The sequence below is a fragment of the Benincasa hispida genome, chromosome 10, assembly GCF_009727055.1.
Source record: "Benincasa hispida cultivar B227 chromosome 10, ASM972705v1, whole genome shotgun sequence".
NCBI lineage: Eukaryota > Viridiplantae > Streptophyta > Magnoliopsida > Cucurbitales > Cucurbitaceae > Benincasa > Benincasa hispida.
This window is the reverse complement of record NC_052358.1, coordinates 3,393,693-3,415,542: the sequence shown is the minus strand read 5'-3', so window position 1 is coordinate 3,415,542 and position 21,850 is coordinate 3,393,693. Positions and strand designations below refer to the sequence as shown.

At 29.5% G+C, this 21,850-nt stretch overlaps 2 protein-coding genes across 3 annotated transcripts; one reads left to right on the top strand and one right to left on the bottom strand.

The window, feature by feature from the left end:
- Positions 1-810: 810 nt before the first annotated feature.
- On the top strand, positions 811-4,492 carry LOC120089516 (SNF1-related protein kinase regulatory subunit beta-3). Of its 2 annotated transcripts, XM_039047015.1 has the most exons (4): positions 811-954; positions 1,161-1,263; positions 3,693-3,787; positions 3,871-4,492. In XM_039047015.1, the coding sequence occupies exons 3-4, from the start codon at positions 3,761-3,763 to the stop codon at positions 4,195-4,197; spliced, it is 354 nt and encodes a 117-aa protein (XP_038902943.1). In that variant the 5' UTR covers positions 811-954; positions 1,161-1,263; positions 3,693-3,760; the 3' UTR covers positions 4,198-4,492. The 2 variants fall into 2 exon arrangements, with proteins under 2 accessions (XP_038902943.1, XP_038902942.1); XM_039047014.1 differs by lacking the exon at positions 811-954 and having other exon boundaries at positions 1,020-1,263.
- Positions 4,493-9,112: 4,620 nt separating this feature from the next.
- Positions 9,113-11,440, bottom strand: LOC120088881 (UDP-glycosyltransferase 86A2-like). The gene is made up of 2 exons (XM_039046321.1): positions 10,967-11,440; positions 9,113-10,209 (listed from the first exon to the last, which is right to left on the bottom strand). Exons 1-2 carry the CDS (start codon positions 11,319-11,321, stop codon positions 9,269-9,271), a joined length of 1,296 nt encoding a protein of 431 aa, XP_038902249.1. The 5' UTR covers positions 11,322-11,440; the 3' UTR covers positions 9,113-9,268.
- Between the last annotated feature and the right edge of the window lie 10,410 nt (positions 11,441-21,850).

Sequence of the window (21,850 nt, the reverse complement as noted above, 5' to 3'; positions counted from 1 at the left end):
ATGGGTTGAACAACTTCTTCATGAGCTTTCGATACCTCTTATTCATCCCTCTTTAATCTACCGTGATAATGAGGTTGTTGTCCATATTGCTAAAAATTCGATTTTTCATGAACGGACGAAGCACATTGAAATTGATTGCCATTTTGTGCGAGATCGCATTGTTCGTGGCAATGTCAAACTTCTTCCCATCCGGTCTCACTTGCAGCTTGCTGATATCTTCACCAAGGCTTTGCCCAAAACTTTATTTTTCTCCTTACTATCCAAGATGGGTATTCTTGATATAACCACACTATCTTGAGGGGGAGTATTAAAAATTAGTTTATATTTTGTTATAAGTTTGTTATACAGTTAGTTAAATGGTTAGTCACTGTTGTAATTATGCCATTTATAGGCCTCTTTTGGTTAATAAATGGTACAGTAGATTTATTTACTCTGCTTTAATAAATCATGCATTAATTCTCAAAGGTGTGTAAAATTCTTCAAATATTGGTTTTCAAATAGAGTAAATGAACAAACGATTTTTTAAGGAAATTTTGTCTAAGAATCATAAATTGATCCAAAATGAAACGTGGTATAGTATATTTTAGTACACTTATAAAAATTCAGAGTTTAAATCGATACAATTATTAATTTATGATTTAAATTGATAACATAATGGGTGTGTGTGTGTGGATATTTTCATTAAATGGGTGTGTATGGATATTTTCATTAAATGGGTGTGTATGGATATTTTCCACCTAAATTCGTAATGAGTAATTTATTTATTTAATTTATATAAATTATGAGGAGCATGTGCGCCCTCTAAATAAGCAGTTGGAGAGGATTCCCTTTCGCGGATTCGTTTGAGGAGGCAGTCTCTGTGTTGGTCCCCCTTAGCCTTTTCAGTGTTTGAGCTTTCAATTTCACCCCTCTTCAACTTTTCCTCTTCCTTTCTTCATTACCTCTCCTTTCCCTGTAAGTATCTTTTAACTTTTTTCCCTATTTTCTTTCAAAACCCTTTACTCTTCTCCAGGGTTTTCCCTATTTCAACTCTTTTTTGCTTCTTCTAATTCACCCACCTTCAAATTTTAGATTTTTCTCTCCTAATTTTCCACACTTTACATTGCTCAATCTCCTTATCTGACTCAATCGTTTGATGGGTTGCTTCTAATTTGTTGCAGATAACTTTGGGAATTCAATTATTGTTCCATTGTCGTTTCTGGGTGTCGCTCTGCTCTCTCTCCACCTTTGTTGAAGGGTCAAATTCTCTAATCAATCATCCAGGTCAATCTCCTCTTCAGCTACAATCTTCCATTTTCTTTTCAGTTTTACATAATGCTATGAAGTTCTTTTTTTTTTTTTTTTTTGGGCTTATTTCTTTCGTTTCTTCTTCTCTTTTGGAGTTGAGAATGCCTGTAGCTCAGCCTAAAGATTCTCAATTAGATGTTATCTATAATATTACCTTTGTGATGTTTTTGTTTTCCCTTTAATATTTGATCCCATCGTGTGACCAATCTGTTTCCTTCTACTACGAGCATATCGTGACATATATAAGTTTTTTTCCCCTCAAGCGTCTCAATCTGTTTCTCTTTCGTTTTCTTGGTAATCTGCATTCTCTGCATGCTGATGAATTGAAAGCATGACACAGCCAATTGCAGCATTGAGGGAGTTAAATATTGATGAGCCAAATATAATTCTGATTTTGAGCTTGGGGGTGGAGGTGGTTGAGAAATCATTGGGAGTACGTGCTCATAGAACTTAAGAAGGTTTCTGGAATTATTGGAAAGAGCAATGTTTTTTATGCTATTAAAAGAAAGTGGCACTTGCCCTTCCTGTTTTTTGGGCTTGTTTTTTGTTCGCCCTTGTATTCTTTCATTTTTTTTCAATGAAACTTTGGTTTCGTATGATATATATCTTCTTAATCATTCAATTTGGTGTGCCTTCTTCCAATTCTCATATCGCCTATCCTCGTTCAATAAATGCAACTTTGCTCTACTCCAATGTTTGGTTCTGCCATGATTGTTTCTAGACGATGAAATGATTTTTAAAGCTATACTATTTCCTTGTGAATTTGAGCAATGACTTTTATCTACCCTATTAGAAGTGGGAAGACTTTACCTTAGCAAGATTTTTTTTTTTTTTTTTTAACTTGAGTAAGTCTTTCCTGATGTTTTCCCTTGATTTGTGTAATCGTTTATTTCTCCATTGTGTACTTGTTGTAGTCTTTTGATTTATTTCCTGTCTTTTATCATTAAATCGTTTGGTATGCTTCTTGTAATGTCTGACTATCTAACTCTATCATTGGATGTTATGGACAACGTATTAGACAACTTGGTTCTCCAATGTTTATTTTGTATGTATGGTTGCTCTATTCTAACTATAGTATATAGCCACATTGTTCTGGATGTCTATAAATTTATGGTCTTCTTGTTAGTGCATTGATGGATGTCTAACTACGAAACATTACAAAATTAGTAAGAACGAGAAACAATAGAAAAGCTCTAGAATCCTTTGTTAGAGAAATCTTAAAGGAGACATGGAACCGAGCCAATGCCCTAACCTTCTCCCAAGAACTCTCTGCATCTCTATTTTCTCAAGCCAAATGTTCCTTAAGATGGAAAGTGAGTAGCTTGCCATGGAGGATGGGGTAAAAAGTGAAACAACACCTCCAAAAGCCTAAAAAAATTGTCTTCAATTGCACTTAGACTTATATTGCCATCCCCAAAGAACATGTACCATATCCTTCAAAGCACTTCTACAAACATTGCAGTTTTAGGATCTCAAAAGAAGAAAAGATAATCTTTGCATGAGGTCAATAGTGTCAGTCCTCATGTGAGAGCCTTGCTGGGTGAAAATTTTAACCTTCTTACACCTTCTAAAGCGAGAACGAAGAGGGAGTGAAGGATGAGGTCTGCACGAAAGAGAGAAGAAATGACTAAAGGTAAATTCTCAATGCAGATTGGAGGATAAACAATGAACATCCTTACTGAATGATAAAAGGAGGAGAGTAATTAAATAACAATGTAAGAAAAGCTCCGAAGGCATCAAGATTAACATTGTCCCATTATTCCCAAATATCCCCACAAATATTGCGAGCAACTCATTCTGTTCGCTATACATGTATTGTTCCATTTAGTTACCCCAATTTATGCTTCAAAGACTAACATAACACATTTTTAAAAACAATTTCCATTCCATCGAATATTCAGCTTGAAATTAGAGAATATGGTTTGACTCTACAACATTTGCTAGTCAGAAAACTCAGAATATTTAAGGGTTTTTTCCACTGTACCTGTACATTCTTGGATCTGAAGTTTAAAGTTTGATCAACATAACTAATGAACTTGCAAAAGAAACAGTAATGGGATTGTTCAATAGTTTCCTTGGTCTCTCAATAAGTTCCAAGGCTCTGGTTAGGATCCGAATGGACACATAGCTGGGAGAGAAATACTGTTGAGCATGCTACACTAACTAGACCTCATCTTCTTTAGGCTTCTGAGTACCTGGATTAGGAGAATGAGATCTCATGTTGGTTTACTTTCATTTCTAGTTTATATCCATCAAAGTGTATACCTGATTGATATGAAGGTAGTTAGACTATTTGATATAAAAAAAAAAAAAGGTAGGTAGACTAGAACCTCAAAGTCATATATACTACGTATACAAATTTTTTTACGTAAATACTTACTGAAGAAAACCTGTGTTCGTTTCAGATTTCCAGTTTTATAATCTTCTGCAATTCATGAGTTTTTGCTGTTAGCTTGGAAGCTTTCACTTCAACATGAACAACCTTTGCTCTGAAGATAGTGTAAGCTGCTAAAGTTCTAAATCTAGGTGTTTTCATCAATTAATAACATGAAATGGGGATTTAAAGATGTATCCTTTCTACAGGATCAGAACACTGTAGTGGGTTTTGAAGTCCCAAAGTCCCCCGATTCAACCTATAATAATGTATATGTTGGGAGCGAAGACGAGGCACGTGATCCACCACTTGTCCCGCCTCATTTGCAGCACACCCTACTCAGCCAGCCAGCGAGTAGAGATGCTGGTGAAACCCTTCCATTGCCACAGAATGTGATTCTCAACCATCTTTTTATCGAAAACCGGGAGACTCCACGTTCCGTTGTGGCTCTTGGATTCACACATCGTTTTCATTCAAAATATGTCACGGTTGTGCTTTACAAACCAGTTCATAGAAGAGGAAGTAGCAGGGCTTAGTTATGCATATACATAAGAAAAAACTTTCACTAGAATTAGTCCATGGGACATTGCTACATGGGTTTAGCTGTAGAAAATGTTTTATGACATTTGATAAGTCAATGAAGTTAGGGGTGGAAGCATTTAACTTCACCTAGTAAATGAAGGTTGACAACGAGATTCTGTACCTGTATTTTTTGAACTGTTTAATGCATTGATTGAAAACATTCAAGCATATGCATCTTCTAGATCTAGCTGTTAAAGATTCAAATACTTGTTGACATGAAATTTCAGTCGGCTATCTTTTTTGGTAGTAGGAGTTCAGATGTGTTATTTGATTAGACGTGTACCTTATTTGAAAACAATTAAGACAATGTTTGAAGATTTGGGGTTTTAATGATGGAAAGATGGGAAACCAATGTATCATTGATTGGACAATTTGCTAAATCTTGTCGAAGATATCAGCAGGTCGGCCAGTTAGATGTTTATAAATTTACCAAAAGATTTTATTTACTTGTATATATATATATATATATATATTAGTACGTACAAAAGATTTTATTTAGAAGTAGAGTAACATACCCATAATCCACCGTACCAAAGCAAATTAGACTCGATGAAAGCTTTTGCAGGTGCCAATGTAATGTTGAAGAACATCTTTTAGAAATATTGTAATCATATCCATTTTAACAATATCCAATATTGGAAAGATCATGTCTAGGAAAGGTTAAGAGCATGGTGACTCCAAACAACATGATATCTGAAGACTCCACATTATAAGTACAAAGAAACAACTTGGATTTTTCATTTGGCGGGTGTCAGTCTAAGTCTGACTCAATTATTTCTTGAGTGGTATATATTCATTGGTCTGGCTGGTCGTCCTAGACCTCAAGACATTTACATTTTCTTTGTGGGACGTGCAATCCCCTATATCTCCTTTATTGATCTGGCTGGTTGTCCTAGACCTCAAGACATTTACATTTTCTTTGTGAGACGTGCAATCCCCTATACCTCCTCTCAACACTTTGTGGGCTTGTGTTCGTCATTGGGTTTTGGGTCTTGCCTTGGACAACCCACGACAAATTCTAAAATTTTGATATTTTATAAGAATAGAATAGTCTAATTCTAAACTCTATGACGGTTACACATAGAATTACGAATTTAGCTAAGAAAATTTAGCATTAAGTCTTAATTTTCTTGGTTGCGTTTAATATAATAAATAGAATCATTAAAATCTTCTCCAACTTCATTACGATAGCATTAGTTCAAACCATAATTATCCATTCTAAAAAAAACGTATCATTTCATCTAACATATAAAGGTTGAAAATATTTCACCATTTAAGATTCACTTTTATAAAATTAGTATTTAAAAAATTTAAATATTTCACCTTTAAACATTAAGTCCCTGACAAAAAATATTAAATACACAGTGAAAAAAGATAGTACTAGAAGCAGTAAATGTTAGATGCAGACATCTACTTCTCTGTAAAAGAAGGAATAAAGCCTGGAATTAGAAGAAAGATGCAGATGCCCCTAAACAATAAAGTTTGAAGTAATTAAAAATATTGAAATATTACTATTTAAACAATGGGGTTTTAAATATAAATAAATATTTAAAAATATTTATATTTTATTGCAAAAAGTTTCAAAAGTATAAGTACTTTTGAAATTTTTTCCTATAAAATGTAAATATTTTTTTGGATTTTTATATTGATATGATTGCAAAAGAGAGGTGAAAAGGAAAGAAAAAAAGACCTTAAAATTTGTGTCTCCTTTGAAGGGGAGATGCCCGTGAATTGGACGCCCATATTAAAGTGTTGTTCTCTTCTTGGGCTTACTTCCTTTTCAATCAACATTATTATTATTTTCGTGGTATAAAATTTAAGAAAATGAAAGCTCATTTTGACGTGAAATTCGACTCAAACATTTAATGTCTTCGTCAAATTTAATTAGTATATAAGTTAATGTTGGTGTGCTTCCCTCAGTTTCTTATTTAATTTATATTGAACCTTGAAAACTTAATGTCATTTCGAAAGAGTTTACTTTTGGAGGCGAAGCCCCGTGACTTAGAACCCAAAATTTAATATCCTCCTTGCCTCGTTTTCAATTTTCTGCCGCCTTACATTAAGGACCACACCTCACTTGATTTCGATATGTCGTCCCAAATTCCACAATTTTTCTATTCCGGAGTTTTATATCCACACTTCCGATAATTAATTAATTGTCTTTCAAATTACCTAAATTTAGAATGCTTAATACTATTAGTAAGCTGATGGGATTCACTCAAAAGCTAATGTTTAGCTATAAAAGTAATTTTAAAATTATATCATCCAACCAAAATAATGATTCCTCAAATAACAATGTATTAATTATCTATATTATCCCCTTGCGCACTATTAATGTGAGTTTGGAGTGGTGAGCACGAGGAGAAACATTAGTGTGAGAGCAAGCATGGGGAAGTGAGAGAAGAAGAGCTCTAGAGTGTGAGAGGATCATAATTTTACATTCACTAAAATTGCAAGAAGCAGTGTATGGATAATTCACAAACTCTTAGAGGTTGTTTGGAGAAGGAATGAAGTTGTAAAGTTTGTGAAGTTGTGAACTCTTAGGGCATCGGTATAAAGAATTAATAAGACATAAATTTGTTTTTTTAGTAATAGAATCCATGAACCCCTTGGGTCAAATAAAGAGTGAAGTTCACAACTCTACATTCCCTACCTCCTAATTCCTTGGTCCATGGGGTGTTTAGCCCCAAACTTCAAGTAGGTAGAGTGGACTATTACAACTCACTCAATGTTCGGGGTTCCAATTATAATAGTTAGTATTTTCAACTATTATAACACACAATTAAGTATGATATTATTATTTCAAATCTCTTGATTACATTGTTTACTTTTTTGTACTTCTTTTATATTTGTCTTTTAGTTACAATGTTTACTATAATAACCAATTCAATATTCCAAATGGTCATCCTTCATCATTAGTGTAAAATTAAAGTGATCCGTAAAATAAAAGTCCAAAAATTAATTTCTCATAATTTCTATTAATCTCAAACATTAAACTTCAATATTTATGAAGGTTTAATTACGAAAAACATGAGAGTGGGGGGATGATCTGGAAATCATAAGAAAATGGGTGTAACTAAAAAAGGAGTGGATATGATAGAAATTCACGGGCAAGACCACCACTCTTGAAACCAGTGAATGCTAAAGTTAAAAGTGTTATAATGCCAGCAATGAAGTGTTTGTGCAATACCATTGCCTTATATCTGCCTACTCACGAGCTCATTTAAAGCTCTTTCTTTCAACCCTTCCTTTTTAAAAACCTCTTACACTCCAATTACAAACGCACAACCTTATTCTTACAATATTCCTCAACCTTATGGCTTCTCTTTTCCCATATTTTCTCATTTATTTCCTCTTCCTTCTTCTATCTTCTCCCACTCTATCCATGGGCGCACGTTGCGTCCCCCCGAGCGCCCCGAGCACCATCGTTAGACCTCTCAGCACACCCGACGTCGAAGATTACGAGACCGTGAAGCCTCAGCTTAACCGAAAGAGGCTGGTTTTCGGTGGCAATGAAGTCAAAAGCTGCCTCCCTAAAGGCTTCCGCCGCTCTTCCGCGCCTAGCCGCTTTGTTAATTATCATACTTCTGGTGGTTGTTCTCCAACCACTGATCATTCCATCAACACCATCCCTTGAAAATAATAAAAACCATGTTTTTTGTTACAATTTTTGTTGTATATGCTTTCTATGATCTCTTCTTCTTCTTCATCTAATTTATTTTTATATATGTTCCCCATATATCATAACTTTTGTTTATTCAATTTTTCTTATTATAATTTGTTCTCCAAAAATTGTGGAACCTTAACTCATGAACCTTGATTATATGTATGATATTATTTGCTCTAAAATTATCTCTTTTCCCCTTTTTTGGGGGGTTAATTAAAGATCTCATTTTTTTTTTTATATGGATTGCTACAATGTCTAGCTTGCTGCAAGCAAAAGCATATAACATATTATTTATTGATATATAAGATCGATCTTCTCGGTAAAAATTGTAATAGTATTGTACGTGTTTAAATTTAAGGGGAAGATTATCTTAATAAATTTTGACTAAATACATGTTATAGTTCCCTACTACTGAAATATATATATTTTTTCAATTTACTCCTTAATATTTAAAAAGTTTTGATTTAGCTCGTCAGGTAGTTGGTAAAAAGTATTTAGTAAATTCATGAAAATTTAGAGGAGAAAAGAAAGCATATGCAGTTAAGTTTGAAATTTATACCGATTTTATTTTGAATTTTTAAAAGTGGGTAATAGGAGTCTCGCAATGTTTAATTTTTTTGTCTTCAATAAGTTTTTGATAAATTCAAAATTTATAAAATTGGTATAAATTTGAAATGCTAAAAAAAAATTGAAAGTTTAAAAACTAAATTTTAATTTTTAAAGTTTAAAATTATAACATAACCATAAACTTTGAATTTTTTTTTTTCCTTTTGAATTTCGTAAATATTATGCTACATGGGTTATCATCAATCAATTTTTGACCTAAAATTATGTGTGAATAAATTGAAAAGTATTAAAACATACAACATTAAATTGAAACTATTATGGATTGAAACTAATTAAATTGGCAGGAAGAGTATAACTCAATTTGTAGGATCAATCTCAAAGGTTAGAGATTCGATTTTATTATCCCACAAATTGTAAAAATAATAATTTAAAAAAATGTTGACCATGTCAATAGCACTAAATCTCTAAATTACCCTTCAACATTTTGGTTCGTATAACATATTCTTTTTTAAAATTATACTATTACCTTTAACCTCTCATAAATAGTACAAAAACAACTATTTGAATTAGAAATGTTAAAATGTTGGACTAAAATTGAGATTTGAAATGATGTATACAAGATATTTCTACTCTCTTTTCAAGTCTCAATTTTTATTCAGAATTCTAACGATTTTCTAATTCTATGAAAAAAAAAAGTTTATTTTGAAACATCCGTGACAAAGTTACAAATTATAAATGAGGTAGAATATTTTTGAAACATTTAGCAAAGTTTGAGAGTACTTTTGGTAAATCTAGAACCCAATGCTTATTGTTTTCACCCGTTCAAATTTATTTGAGATAGCGACTTTGAGATCGTTGATAAATTGGTTCATAGCTTTATCCGACGATCCATTGGGTTTCACAGCATCTTCCAATTTCCTCTTCACTTCTCTAACCGCAGCTTTAAACTGACTCCCTGATTTTCCATCCATCAGACGGTTAATCTTCTCCGCAACTTTTTCCTTCTTTATCATCTGCCGTCCATCTTTCAAATTAATCCCAACCGTCCAATCCTCCACCACTAATTTCCGATTCGTGAACTGATCCGTAAGCAAAGGGAAACACAACAACGGTACATTACACCAAATACTTTCCAAAATCGAGTTCCATCCACAGTGAGTTAAGAACCCTCCGATTGCAGGGTGGGCCAGCACTTGATTTTGATGACACCATGGCACGATCATCGAACGGTCAGCAACCTCCTTCCTGAATCCAATGGGTAATGGGTCGGTATCGTTTGAGCTGACGATATCGGGTCGGAGCACCCAAATGAAATGGACCCCACTTAATGAAAGCCCATGGGCTATTTCGGTGAGGTCGGTTTTGGTGACGTGGGCGTAGCTTCCGAATGAAACGTAGAGGACTGAGCCGTGGGGTTTGGAGTTGAGCCAGTGGGTGCAGTCGGACTCGGCCCATAGGCTGGTTGCGACCGAGCTTTTGGTGAATCCAGGTGGGAAAATGGGTCCGATGGTGTAGAATGGGATTTGGGCTTGGAGAGCCGAAACGGTATCGTTTTCGATGTCTTGTACGGTGTTGCATAACACGAAATCTGCACCTCTAACGTCCTGAAATGCTGCGAATATGATTTGGTGACAAACCGACGTCGTATCGGTTTCTTGTAAATACGACATCGTATCTTGTGGATTGATTGTAGGTACCCCAGGTATGTAATCTATGGCGTCCTCTCGAATATCTGTTCAAAATTAAACAAACCCACCCACTCATTAACTCAAAATATAAGATAAAAATATTTTTTCAAACGAAAAATATTTGGGCATCGGTTGAGAATTATTTTATTTTGTTTTTTTCAAAGCTGTGTTGTTATTATTATTTTTTTTCCCTTAAGGGCCGCAAGATAAGAAATAGTTGCACCAATCATTCTTCTGCCGGTGTAGTTATTTAATTAAAATTTGTCATTTGACCAATTTTTTTTAATAAAAACATTAGATTATTATTATTATTCTTTTACTATTTTATAAAGGAGGGCTGCATGATATGTAGAGAGCATGCACCTAATTTTAGAAAAATAGATAAATCGTAGTTTAACTAACAGTATGTTTGGTTTATTTTTAAAGAATTTCAATCGACGTGTTTGACGATTGTTGAAAATAAATTTTAAAATGTATTTTAAACAATTTTTTATCCAAAGAATTTAAATGAAAATGATTTTTCATGTCCAATTACTCTTTTAAATTATTAATTCAAATTCCCTGGATAAAATAGAAATAATTTTGAAATTCAAGAAAAAACTAAATATAATTCTAATAAATTATGGTAGATTATTTGAATCTATTAGAATAGAATTTATAATAAAATAATATAATTGATACATTCTAAAGCCTTTTTTAATTGCAAAATTTATGTATAGCGAGTCACTCAAGAAGTCAAGAAAGTTCTTGGCAAGATTTATTGAACGGAATTTATAAATTAAAAAGTGGAAAAGAAATTACCTTGGCAAGCAAAATGGCGGTTCTTGCGTAGAAGGTTCAAGTGATAATACAGCGTAAAAACCAAAGCCGGTTCGGTCCAGAACGAAACATAAAGCAAATCAAACTTCTTGGCCACTTTCGACGGCCATACAAAGAACGTATCCGCTATCAGACAACTCACCGCCGGGCCTCCGCCATCCGACGCCGTTCTCACAATCTTCTCCAACTCCTCCTCCGCGTGGGCCGAAAACACATGCAACAACGACCCCATAAACTGGTCGGGTTCAGAGACCGGTCGAATCCAACCGGCAAGCCGTCCGAAATGGTTCTGTATCGTATGTCCAGCCCCGACTTCCGTACGCCGGAAACAAATCATCTCCGGCCGCCGAATGGGCGTTGGAGGTGTGGTGGTGGATGGCGTGGGTGTTGATGAAGGTGACGGTGAAGCCACGTGCGGCGAGGTCGATGGCCAAGTGGACAGAGGGGATGACGTGGCCTGGAGAGGGTAGGGAATGAAAATTGCGTGGGGCTTTTTGGTTTCTTTGGTTCTTTAATTCTGGGGCCATTTTTTTTGGTTTAAGGGAAACACAAATGAACAACATATTTATAGATAATTTAGTTGATCCATAAAAATTGACTCATTTTTGACGTCCTGAAAAAATGATTGGATTTGCCTTATTTACGGACAGATTAAAGAATTGACATTGTTTGGTGAAGGGTAGCAGTTTAATTTAGGGGTCATCTGAATGGTAAAAATCGAACTGTTTTAAATAATTAAATATTCATTGAAATCAAAATAATGGTCCGTTCGATTTGAAGAAATTTTGAAATCGAATTAATTTGGTTTGATTCGATTTCAATTTCGAAAATCTAATTTGAAACCAAATTGTTTTTAACTTTTATATATATATATATATATATATATAATATATATATATATTCTTAAAAAAAAAAGGAGAAACTGAATTTAAAATCCAACTGTTTTTAATTTAAAGAAATAAAAATGAATTTAAAACCAAACAATCGAACCATTTTTAATTTAAAAAATATAAAATAGATTTTTTTTAAAAATATCATAATCGAATTTAAAATCGAACCGAATCGCAAATATATGCGGTTATGTTTATTTCGGATTAAACTAATAAATCAATTTGGTTCGATTTCACATATTAGTAAATTTGGTTTGGTTATATTTGACCAACAAGCCGAATCGAATTGAACCGTTTCCACCCCTGGTTTAATTATAGTCGTGTGGTGCCCCACTCTCAAGAAGAAGACTCGATTTAATTGAGGTTAAAATATCAATTTATTCCATGTTTGTTCAACTTTAATCTTCATACTTTTAATTATCTAATTTTAGTTTCTATAATTTCAATAAATCTTAATTTAGTCTTTAATCTTAGTTTATTGTTGATTTTTAATTTTTTTTATTATCTATTAACATTGTTACTACAAAATTTTAAAAATGGGTTTCACATATTCTTGACATGAAAACTATTACTATTATTATTTATTTAATTTTGGCAAACAATAATTTTGAGAGATTAGATTTAAGATTTATTAAAAATAAAACTATAGAGACCAAAATAGCAATTTAACTTTTTGAAATGTTTGTTTAGCGACAATTTAAGATTCTCATGGAATGTGCATCTCGATTATCATATTTATTTGGTGATAATATAAGATGTCCAAACATCTAGAGATTCTCGAAAATCCTAAAATGGGTATATTGAGGGTTGATATTTTTTTAATTCCTGTGTTTAGGGCACCCCTGTTTATTTTTATTTAACGATTATTTCACTTCTCTTTTGTTATATTGTAGTTTTATTTCTTGTTAGGAAGATATTCAGAATCAAATTAATATTTGTTTTATAAAAAATCTTAAATTAATATATATTATTTTAATAAAAATTATATTAATTTAAAAAAGAGTTTAAATTAAATAAAAAAAATATGTTATATAAGTTCGAACTATATTAAATTAACTATAAATTCATATATATAGTCATAAGGGCATTTTTAAAACATTAGATAAATTTAAGACATTTCTGATTAAAAATGCTACAAAACAAATATAATTATCTAAATATTTTCAAATATCTTCAAAAATATGCCTATATAATAAATAAGGTTATCTAAAGATGTCAAACATCTGTAATTTTGAATCTCTATAACTTAGTACATTTATTGATTCTAGTTATAAATATTCTCAAAAAATAAATGGTCCCTTAATTTATTCATTAAATAGTATGAAATATCTTTAAATCACCTTGGATATTTACCAATTACTACTAAACTGGAGTCTGACGATTTGGGTAAGAAGTAAGAAGTAAAAAGAATGGGAAGTATGACAGAATTTCATGGAGAAAAAACCAAAGAATTTTGTGGGAGGATAAAGCTTCATTTCTTCGTTAAAAGAGATGGAAAATTAATAAATTAATGTTGAGGGATAAGCCTGACTAACCAAGCGGTGTTTAGTGTCTTCATTTCATATTTCATATTATGTAGTTCTGATAAGGTTGCACTACTATAATTTTATTCGATAATATTAATGTGCACCATTTTAAAAAAATAATGTGATAAATTATAATTAAATAATTTGATGGAAAGCACTCCATCTCACTCTTATTATATACGTAAAAAAATATGAATTAAAATATTTTAAAAAAGAAGTAAAAAGAATTTTTCATATGAAAAATTATGACTAGAAGAATGAAATGTACAAAAATAGATGATGTCTGAGATACATTTCATTAATTTTTATTTTTCTTTATTTTGATGACATATATTAAAAAAATGAAAATAAAAACATAGGACTAAAGTCTCTTTTTCATATTCTTCTCTCCTTAAAAAATTAAGGAATCAAATATTAGTGGAAATTTTCAGAAATTTTGATAAGTGGAATTTCAATTTTCCTCCAATCTTTTGAATTTTTTAGATTATTTTTCTTTTTAACATTTGACTATAAAAGTTTTTTATTCTTTACCCTCCCAAGTTTCATTCTCAAGAAATCAAAATTGAGAAAAATAATAAGTATTTATTTTTTTTTATTGATTTTTCACATCACTTTACTTTAAACTTGAATTGATGGAAATTCACTAATATTTTTCTAATTTTCTCTCAAATACTATCTACTTATAGAGATTTTTTTTTCTTTTCTTTTCTATTATGTCGTGTTATGTTTAATGACATACTCTTTGTATCCCTTTATATTTAATGTATGATTTTTATATCTTTATTATGTTATGTTGAATAAATTTAATGTTATGATTTTTAATTTTTATATCCTCCTCATTTTATAATGAGCAATTTACAATTATTTTGTATGAAAATATTTCATGTACTTTATTTTTATAATTAATTACCAATATTTGATTGTAATTGTTTTTCTATTTTTTTTTTTTTAAATTTCTGCTCCAGCATTAACATTTACACTTACATATATTTTACAAATAATACATCTAAATGTTGTCTTCATAGAAATGATGATTAAATATGGTCAGTTATAATCTAATTTAGCTATAGCCAAAGTATCATAAATTAATTATAATAATTTCCATTTTTTTTTTATTAATTTTCATAAAGTTTTCAAAATTTCCATCAATATCAATATTTTCATAAAACTAAGACTTTAAAATTTTCAACCTTGAATCACATTCACAATTTTAAGGAAAAATATTCTTGTGAGGTTCTTCTAGCTTAGTTTGGGATTATTGTATTTTTGAAATAATTGATCGCAACTGTGCTTGTAGAAAAATCTACGGTTAAATGAAGTAAATTAGTGTTTGGTAAATTTTAACTTCAACTTGAAAAAAGAGGTTATAGTGTTTGGTAAATAAATACAAAACATATTATTTCAGGTATAATAACTAAAATATACTTATAAGTAACTTTTTTTTTCTAATTTAAAATTTTAATAATTATGTAGAATGATGTATTTTGCTTGTTATAAATTAACTTTTAAATATTAAGAGAAATAATTTGTTTTAAAAAAATTAATATGGTATACTTTTTTAAGAAAAAAGAATTGATGTATTCAATACATGAAAATTAGAAGCTAAATTTGATAAGGTGAGAAATAGATAGATAAAATAAAATAAATTTTCCTTTTAAAGTACAAAATTGAAAACTAAATATTCATTAAAAAGTCTACCTAATTTAGGATAATCTAAAACTAATAGAATATTACTTTTAAAATATACATGAAATTGACGTATTTTTAAAAGTATTTTTAACATATTTAATTCAAATATTTGCTTTACGAAACGCAAAAACACGTAAGATTTTTCTATAATCACTTTTATCTTTCCCAAAAGCAACCCTAAAAGCATGCTCTATCGGGTTGTTGTTTGATTTTTATGTTTTAAATTTTTCTTGTTTTGGTTTTGATTTTGATTTTATTTTAGTTTTGTCTCAATTTAGTCCTTATGTTTCAAGATTTAAACTTTTAACCTCAATTTTTTTTTATTAAATCAATTTTATGCATTAAATTTCCTAAATATTTTTAATTAAGAATTGAAAGTGAATATTTATATAAAAATCAAAGTTAAAGTGTAAATCTTAAAACCTATGTGAACCAAATTGAAACAAAACACAAATCTCAATAATAAAATTGTAATATTTAGGAACGAAGGGTCTAATTGAAATTAAATTTAAAACTTAAGAACTAAAAATGTGACATTTTGAAACTTAGAGGTCAAATAGAAACTAAATCAAAATATAGGGACAACAAGAATATATTTTTTTCCCAAACATAACTCACACGATCCTCTTTGTTTAGTTTACACTTTTTGGTTTTTTTGGGAAGGGGGAATACCCTTTTGGTCTCTAGATTTTGGATCTAGTTGCTATTTAGTCCCTAGATTTCAAAATGTTATACATTTAGTCTTTTAAGTTTTGAGTTTGATTTTAATCTAGTCCGTAGGTTTCAAAACACTACAATTTTACTCTTTACATTTTAAGTTTGCTTCAATTTGGTCCCTATCTTGAGATTTACACTTTTAACCTCAATATTTTTCTAAATATTCACTTTCCGTCTTTTGGAGTTAATTTATGTTAATAAATTAAAAATCATTAAAATAATTATAATTAAATAAGTTTCACCATTTTTATCACTTTTTAAATTTAATTTAAAATTTCACTTCTAATTATTTTTAATTAATTAATCAAAATTAATGCCAATGATTAAAAGTAAGTATTTAATGAAAAACTAAGGTTAAAAATGTAAAATCTTGAAATCCACGGACCAAATTGAAACAAAATGTAAATCTCAAGTATAAAATTGTAACATTTTGAAACTTAGGGATTAAATTGAAACAAAATTTAAAACTTAAGGCTAAATGTATAATATTTTAAAATCTAGGAACCAAATAGAAACTAGAATCAAAACCTAGGGACCAAGGTTTTTTTTTTTTTTTTCCTTTTACCTCCCTCCGAATTATGATTAATTAATAATAATAATAATATTTGTCTCTATTATTTTGTCTTTCATTTTCGAAAAATATTTAGATGCATCATATTTGCATGTATTCTACCAAATTATCCAATTATAATTTGTCGCATGAAAAATTCTTATTATGCTCTTCAATCTTTTTCTCACCTTTTGTTCTCACATTCACATCTTCTTTGTTTTTTTCTTTCTCCTATTTCTCTTTTTTAATAATACTTATGAGAGAATTGAATCTCTAACTTCGAAGTTGATAATATAAATACTAAATCGGTTGGACTATGCTCACTTGGCACATCTTCTTCCGTCTGACTTTTAGTTTTTCTATTGTTTTTCTTCATTTTTTCTGGTTTAATTTTAGTTTTTTGTTTAGACAAACTCCATCTTCATTTCGTTTTTTGAATATTTTCTCATAAAACATTATAAACAAGGCCTCCATCGCATTTTGATCTGAATTGTTCATCCTTTTTAGTGTAGGAGTATTATTAAGAGTCCTCTGCCATGAAAACAAAAAAGTTTATGATACTTGGGCTTCCGATAAATCAATTAAAATAAAAGAAAAATATATGTTTTTAGTTTTATTTCATATAAAGTAATCATCAAAGTATTTCAAAATAAAAAAGGGGAAAAAAAGTGAAAGAAACAGAACCCCTTATAGCATCCCCTGTCTTCGTAGTTACGATAAATAAACCAATTACAACCTTAAAATCAACACACAGATTCTGAATCTCAATTGGTTGTAGTGACTTAAATAAATATAATCAATCAAGCAAGTTTAGCTAAGTTGCCCCATACTTTTTTCTCCAATAAATAATTAAAGTTCTTTTATCATTTTGGAAAAAAGAATTAAAATGTAATCCAATATATATATATGGTTTTAGTTAAATTACAAATTTAATTTACGAACTTTGATATTCGTATCTATTTGGTCTCAGAACTTTTAAAAGTATCTATTAGGCATCTAAGCTTTCAATTTTGTGTCTAATAGTAGTTCATAAACTTTAAATTTTTATCCATAATAGGTCTTTAACGAATTTGAATCTTTAAAAAATTAATTTTTCTATTAAATATAAATATAAATTTTATATCTAATGAGATCTTAAATTTTGGTAATTATATAATTTATATTTGTAATTTTAAAAGTTTAAGAATTAAATAGATACAAATATAAAATTTTGATAACTAAATTTATAATTTAAAATAGATTCTTTTAAATCGAGAACCAAAAAAGAGGGGAGCATTTTACCTTAAACTTTAAAAGCGGTCTGCTTCAATTTAGGTAGTACTTGTAATTAAAAGTAGTTATCTGTCTTTGTTTGGTGAGAATCTAGATAATTAGAATATTTGTTTCGTATGAATATTTAGTTAATTAGGTTTATTTTGTAGAAATATTTTTATAGATATTTAAAAATAATCGAATAACTATATTTGTTTTATGGGAATATTTTGTATATATATGAGAATACTTTGATAACTGTGTTTGTTTCAGAGTACTTCTACTCGGAAACGTCTTAAATTTATATAATGTTTCGAGAATGTTCTTATGGTTATTCATTAATTTATAATTAATTTAATATAGTTTGAACTTATATAATATATTTTTTAATTAACTTGAATTACTTTTGAAATTAATATTTTTTATATTAATTTTAATATGTTATTTTTCTTAAAAAATAATATATATTAGTTGAAGACGTTTTATAAAAATAAACATTAGTTTAAATTTAAATATCTTTCTGAAAAAATAAAAGCAACTATGATGTAACAAAAGAGTGAATATATATAGAGTGATATATTTAAAGGAAAAAAGGATAAACATGGAAAAGGAGATGCCCTCAATATGAAAATTTGAAAAACACATTTTTTTAGGAGAGCATCCAAAACTCTCTAGAGGTCCTCTATAAGGGTATCGTAGAATATCCAAAAATCTTGAGATATCAAGACATATTACTTTACCACAAAACAGATCACGTAGTAATCTAGATATCTCACTCCGTGGGATTCTTGGTTGCTTGTGAAACAACGACCCCTTGGTGTAAATATTTTACTATTTCATTTGTATGTATGTATATATGTGTATGTTTCTATTTTCTAGGAAATAGTTTAAGTTGCATATCGAGCCGAGTTTTAAGACCGACAATTTTACTCCTTCAATTTGCTTTTGGTAGCAATCATGGATACATCCACATTTTTTTTTTTTTAATTACTAATAGAAAGTTGGCGTAACACTGACTTACTTTTATTAAAAAATCTTAATTAAATTTTAATTTTTTCTCTTATCTCTCTCTCTTCCTTTTTCTTTCTTTCTCTCCTCTTTCCATCGTCTTCCTTTTACCATTTAGATCAACTCTCATTGATGATAGTATAAAAGTAGATATAAAATATATTTTCTTATTTTAAAAACAATAAAAATGTCTTTTCAATAATAAAAAAAAAGTTTATATCTAACTACCCTTTGATAAATTAATGAAAAATTAAATGAGGGACCAAAATACTACTTAACTCAAAACGTTCAAAGGTAAAATTGTTAGTTTAAAAATTTAGAGACTCAGATGCAATCTAATTTAAACTTTAAGGATTAAAAGTGTAAATTTTTTTAATGTTTTATTTTTATTTTTTTAGAATTATATGTCAATATATTTAACCTACAAACCATATAAAAAAAACAATAAATTTACATTATTTTATTTTCAATTTCATGCCTAATACTATTGATATTGATGGATGTGGTGTGACATTCAATTTTAAGTTCTAAATCCTAACTTTAAAAAAGTCTTCAACTTAATTAGTGTTTGATATATTCTTCTTTTTAAAGCCTAAAAGTTCAAATCTCTACCTAATAGCGGACTTAAACAAAATCAAGAGAGGATCTTAAGTGAGCTAATATTGCATATATAGAATTATGATATAAAAAGTATTAATTACATCCTTATTAATAGCGAAGGGCCATGGGAATTGAGAATAAAAGTAGCAAAATAAATACACACAATGGAAAGACATAATTTTGTTGGGACATATTCCACTGTTGGATTTGGAAGAAAGGATGGGAACAAAAACACTAGTTGAGTACTATCAATCTTATTCAGCTCATCTCATAGGTTACAAAACATTAATAAAATATTATATTAAAATAATTAAAATTGTAAATATTTCAGTTGCTCTTTTGCACATGACCTTGTCACTTTGCCTTGTCCAATGTCTCTAACCTATTGTCCCACTCACCATGTCTTCTTAGACATCATTGTCCTTTCCCTCTACTGTTTCACTTTTCCATCTTCTTTTCCTCTTTTGAATAATATCATGCATTATAATCATATTTTTAAGAGTATATTTTGAAAGTAACTTTAAAGTAGTGAACATTTTGCTAAGTTAAAATCAATTCAATATTTCGTTTTGTTTTATATATATATATATATATATTTTATAATGTTAGAGAAGAAAACTTCTCACTAATATCACAAGAATAATAAGCGAAAAAAAATAGCATAGATTTTTTTTTTTTAAAAAAAAAGCAATAAAACTGAAACACACGAATTAACATGGAAATGTTCCAGAGGGAAGAAAAAACTATAGACCAGAAAAATTCTACTATATGAAAAATTAATAGAATCATACAACTCTCTCTTTCAACCTCAATTACAAAAGCACTCTCTCAAAACTTTTATATTACTCACACCATTTAATTTCACTTTCAAAAGTTAATTTAATTAGAGTTAGGATAACCTAAGCTTAAAGTATTTCTAACTTAGATGATTTGAAATCAAAAGTATAGATTATTTGGAGTGCATGACTTCATTCAACTTTTTCAATATAAGACATAAACACTTCTAATATTTATATTTATTTGACAGAAATGATTTTAATTATTTCAAAATTATTCCTAGATATATCGAACACGATGGATCAAGATTTAGTAATTGCCGACTTTGGTTTTTTCTTGAAAGTTTAATGTATCTGTCCATATATAAAAAAATATTTACAATAATTTATACCCATTTCATTTTTTTAATGGTGAATTATGCATATATGTCAATTAAAAATAATGCATATATATAGTTTTAGTAGGGATTTGTCAAGCCGCCTTATTGTACAAATTTTTTATAAGATGATCGGCATGTTTTAGAGTAAAAGAAAATCTCTTAGCGATAGGAAAAAATTATTTACATGCTAACTTTGTACATTCAGTATTCCAATTTTAAAGGGTGGAAAGAAGAAATTAAAAAAAAAAAAAAAAAAAAACTGCAGGAACATATGTACTATATCATATATCATCTTTAAATTATCAACATACTACGGGATCTTGATTATAGTTCAATTAGTTAATATATGAAATCTATGCTATAAAACGTAAGTTCCTACACACACCTCCTAATCTGAACTTAAAAAAGGGTAAAAATAGTTGACCTTTTTAAAATACTAAATTATGTTCTAATTTAAGGGGAAAAACAAATGGTGGTGAATCATTTAAATTAAGGATTAAATAGATATTGATATTAAGGATAAAATATCGACATGACATATATTCCTACTAGTAAAAAAAATTACTTAGATGAATAATTAAGTTGCATGTTTTTAGTCACAATCTAAATTATGGATATTATTACTAATATTTTCTATTCATATTAGACTAAATAGATGACTTGTTTATGTTTTACAACTTACAAGCATTATAAAAGATATCGAAGATATCAATTATCAATGTATCTACAAATATATTGATAAATATATGAAATTTTAATGTTGATTTAAATAATGAATGGCATATGCAAACATTTTACAATATTAACAAAAGAAAAAAAAAACATGTATTGCCTTGAATTATTTAATACAGATAATAGATTCACTAGACGTAACAGAATTTTGTCAAAAATTAGAATTATTGGCAGAAAAAACTTAATTAAAGAAAGAGGCAGTTATGTAGTATTAAAATATTCGAATGAATTGGAAAAATAGTCGTTATTAAATTAAAGAGGGAAAAGAAAAAGCAATAATTAGATAAGAGAAAAGCCATGTCCGGGGGTATTTTGTTGACCAGTCCAAATTAAGAATAATGATGACACGTGTCGAGCTACAAGTAGCTGAATTTGACATCTAAATTTGATTGGTCGAGGTCACGAGGCTGCACCCAACTGCCGATGATGTGGACACTCGGTTTTTTCTCTAGTTTCGTCACACGTGGAAGTGAATCAGACAATTGAGCCCAAGCCCCTGCCCTGATCTCCTGCCCCTGCCCCCACAAACTAAAACATGTCTGCCTCCTTTAATAATTCAATATAGAATTTACTTTCAATAGATCCACATCCAAAACAATCCAACATAATATCGTTATTATTAATATTTACCGATATTTTTATTTTTGTTTTCTTGAAATGGCCGACGTATCCACTATAAGAAGAGAAAATTATCTTAAATAAAAAAACGGCTAAAAATATCGTCTATCTACGATAGACCGCGATAAA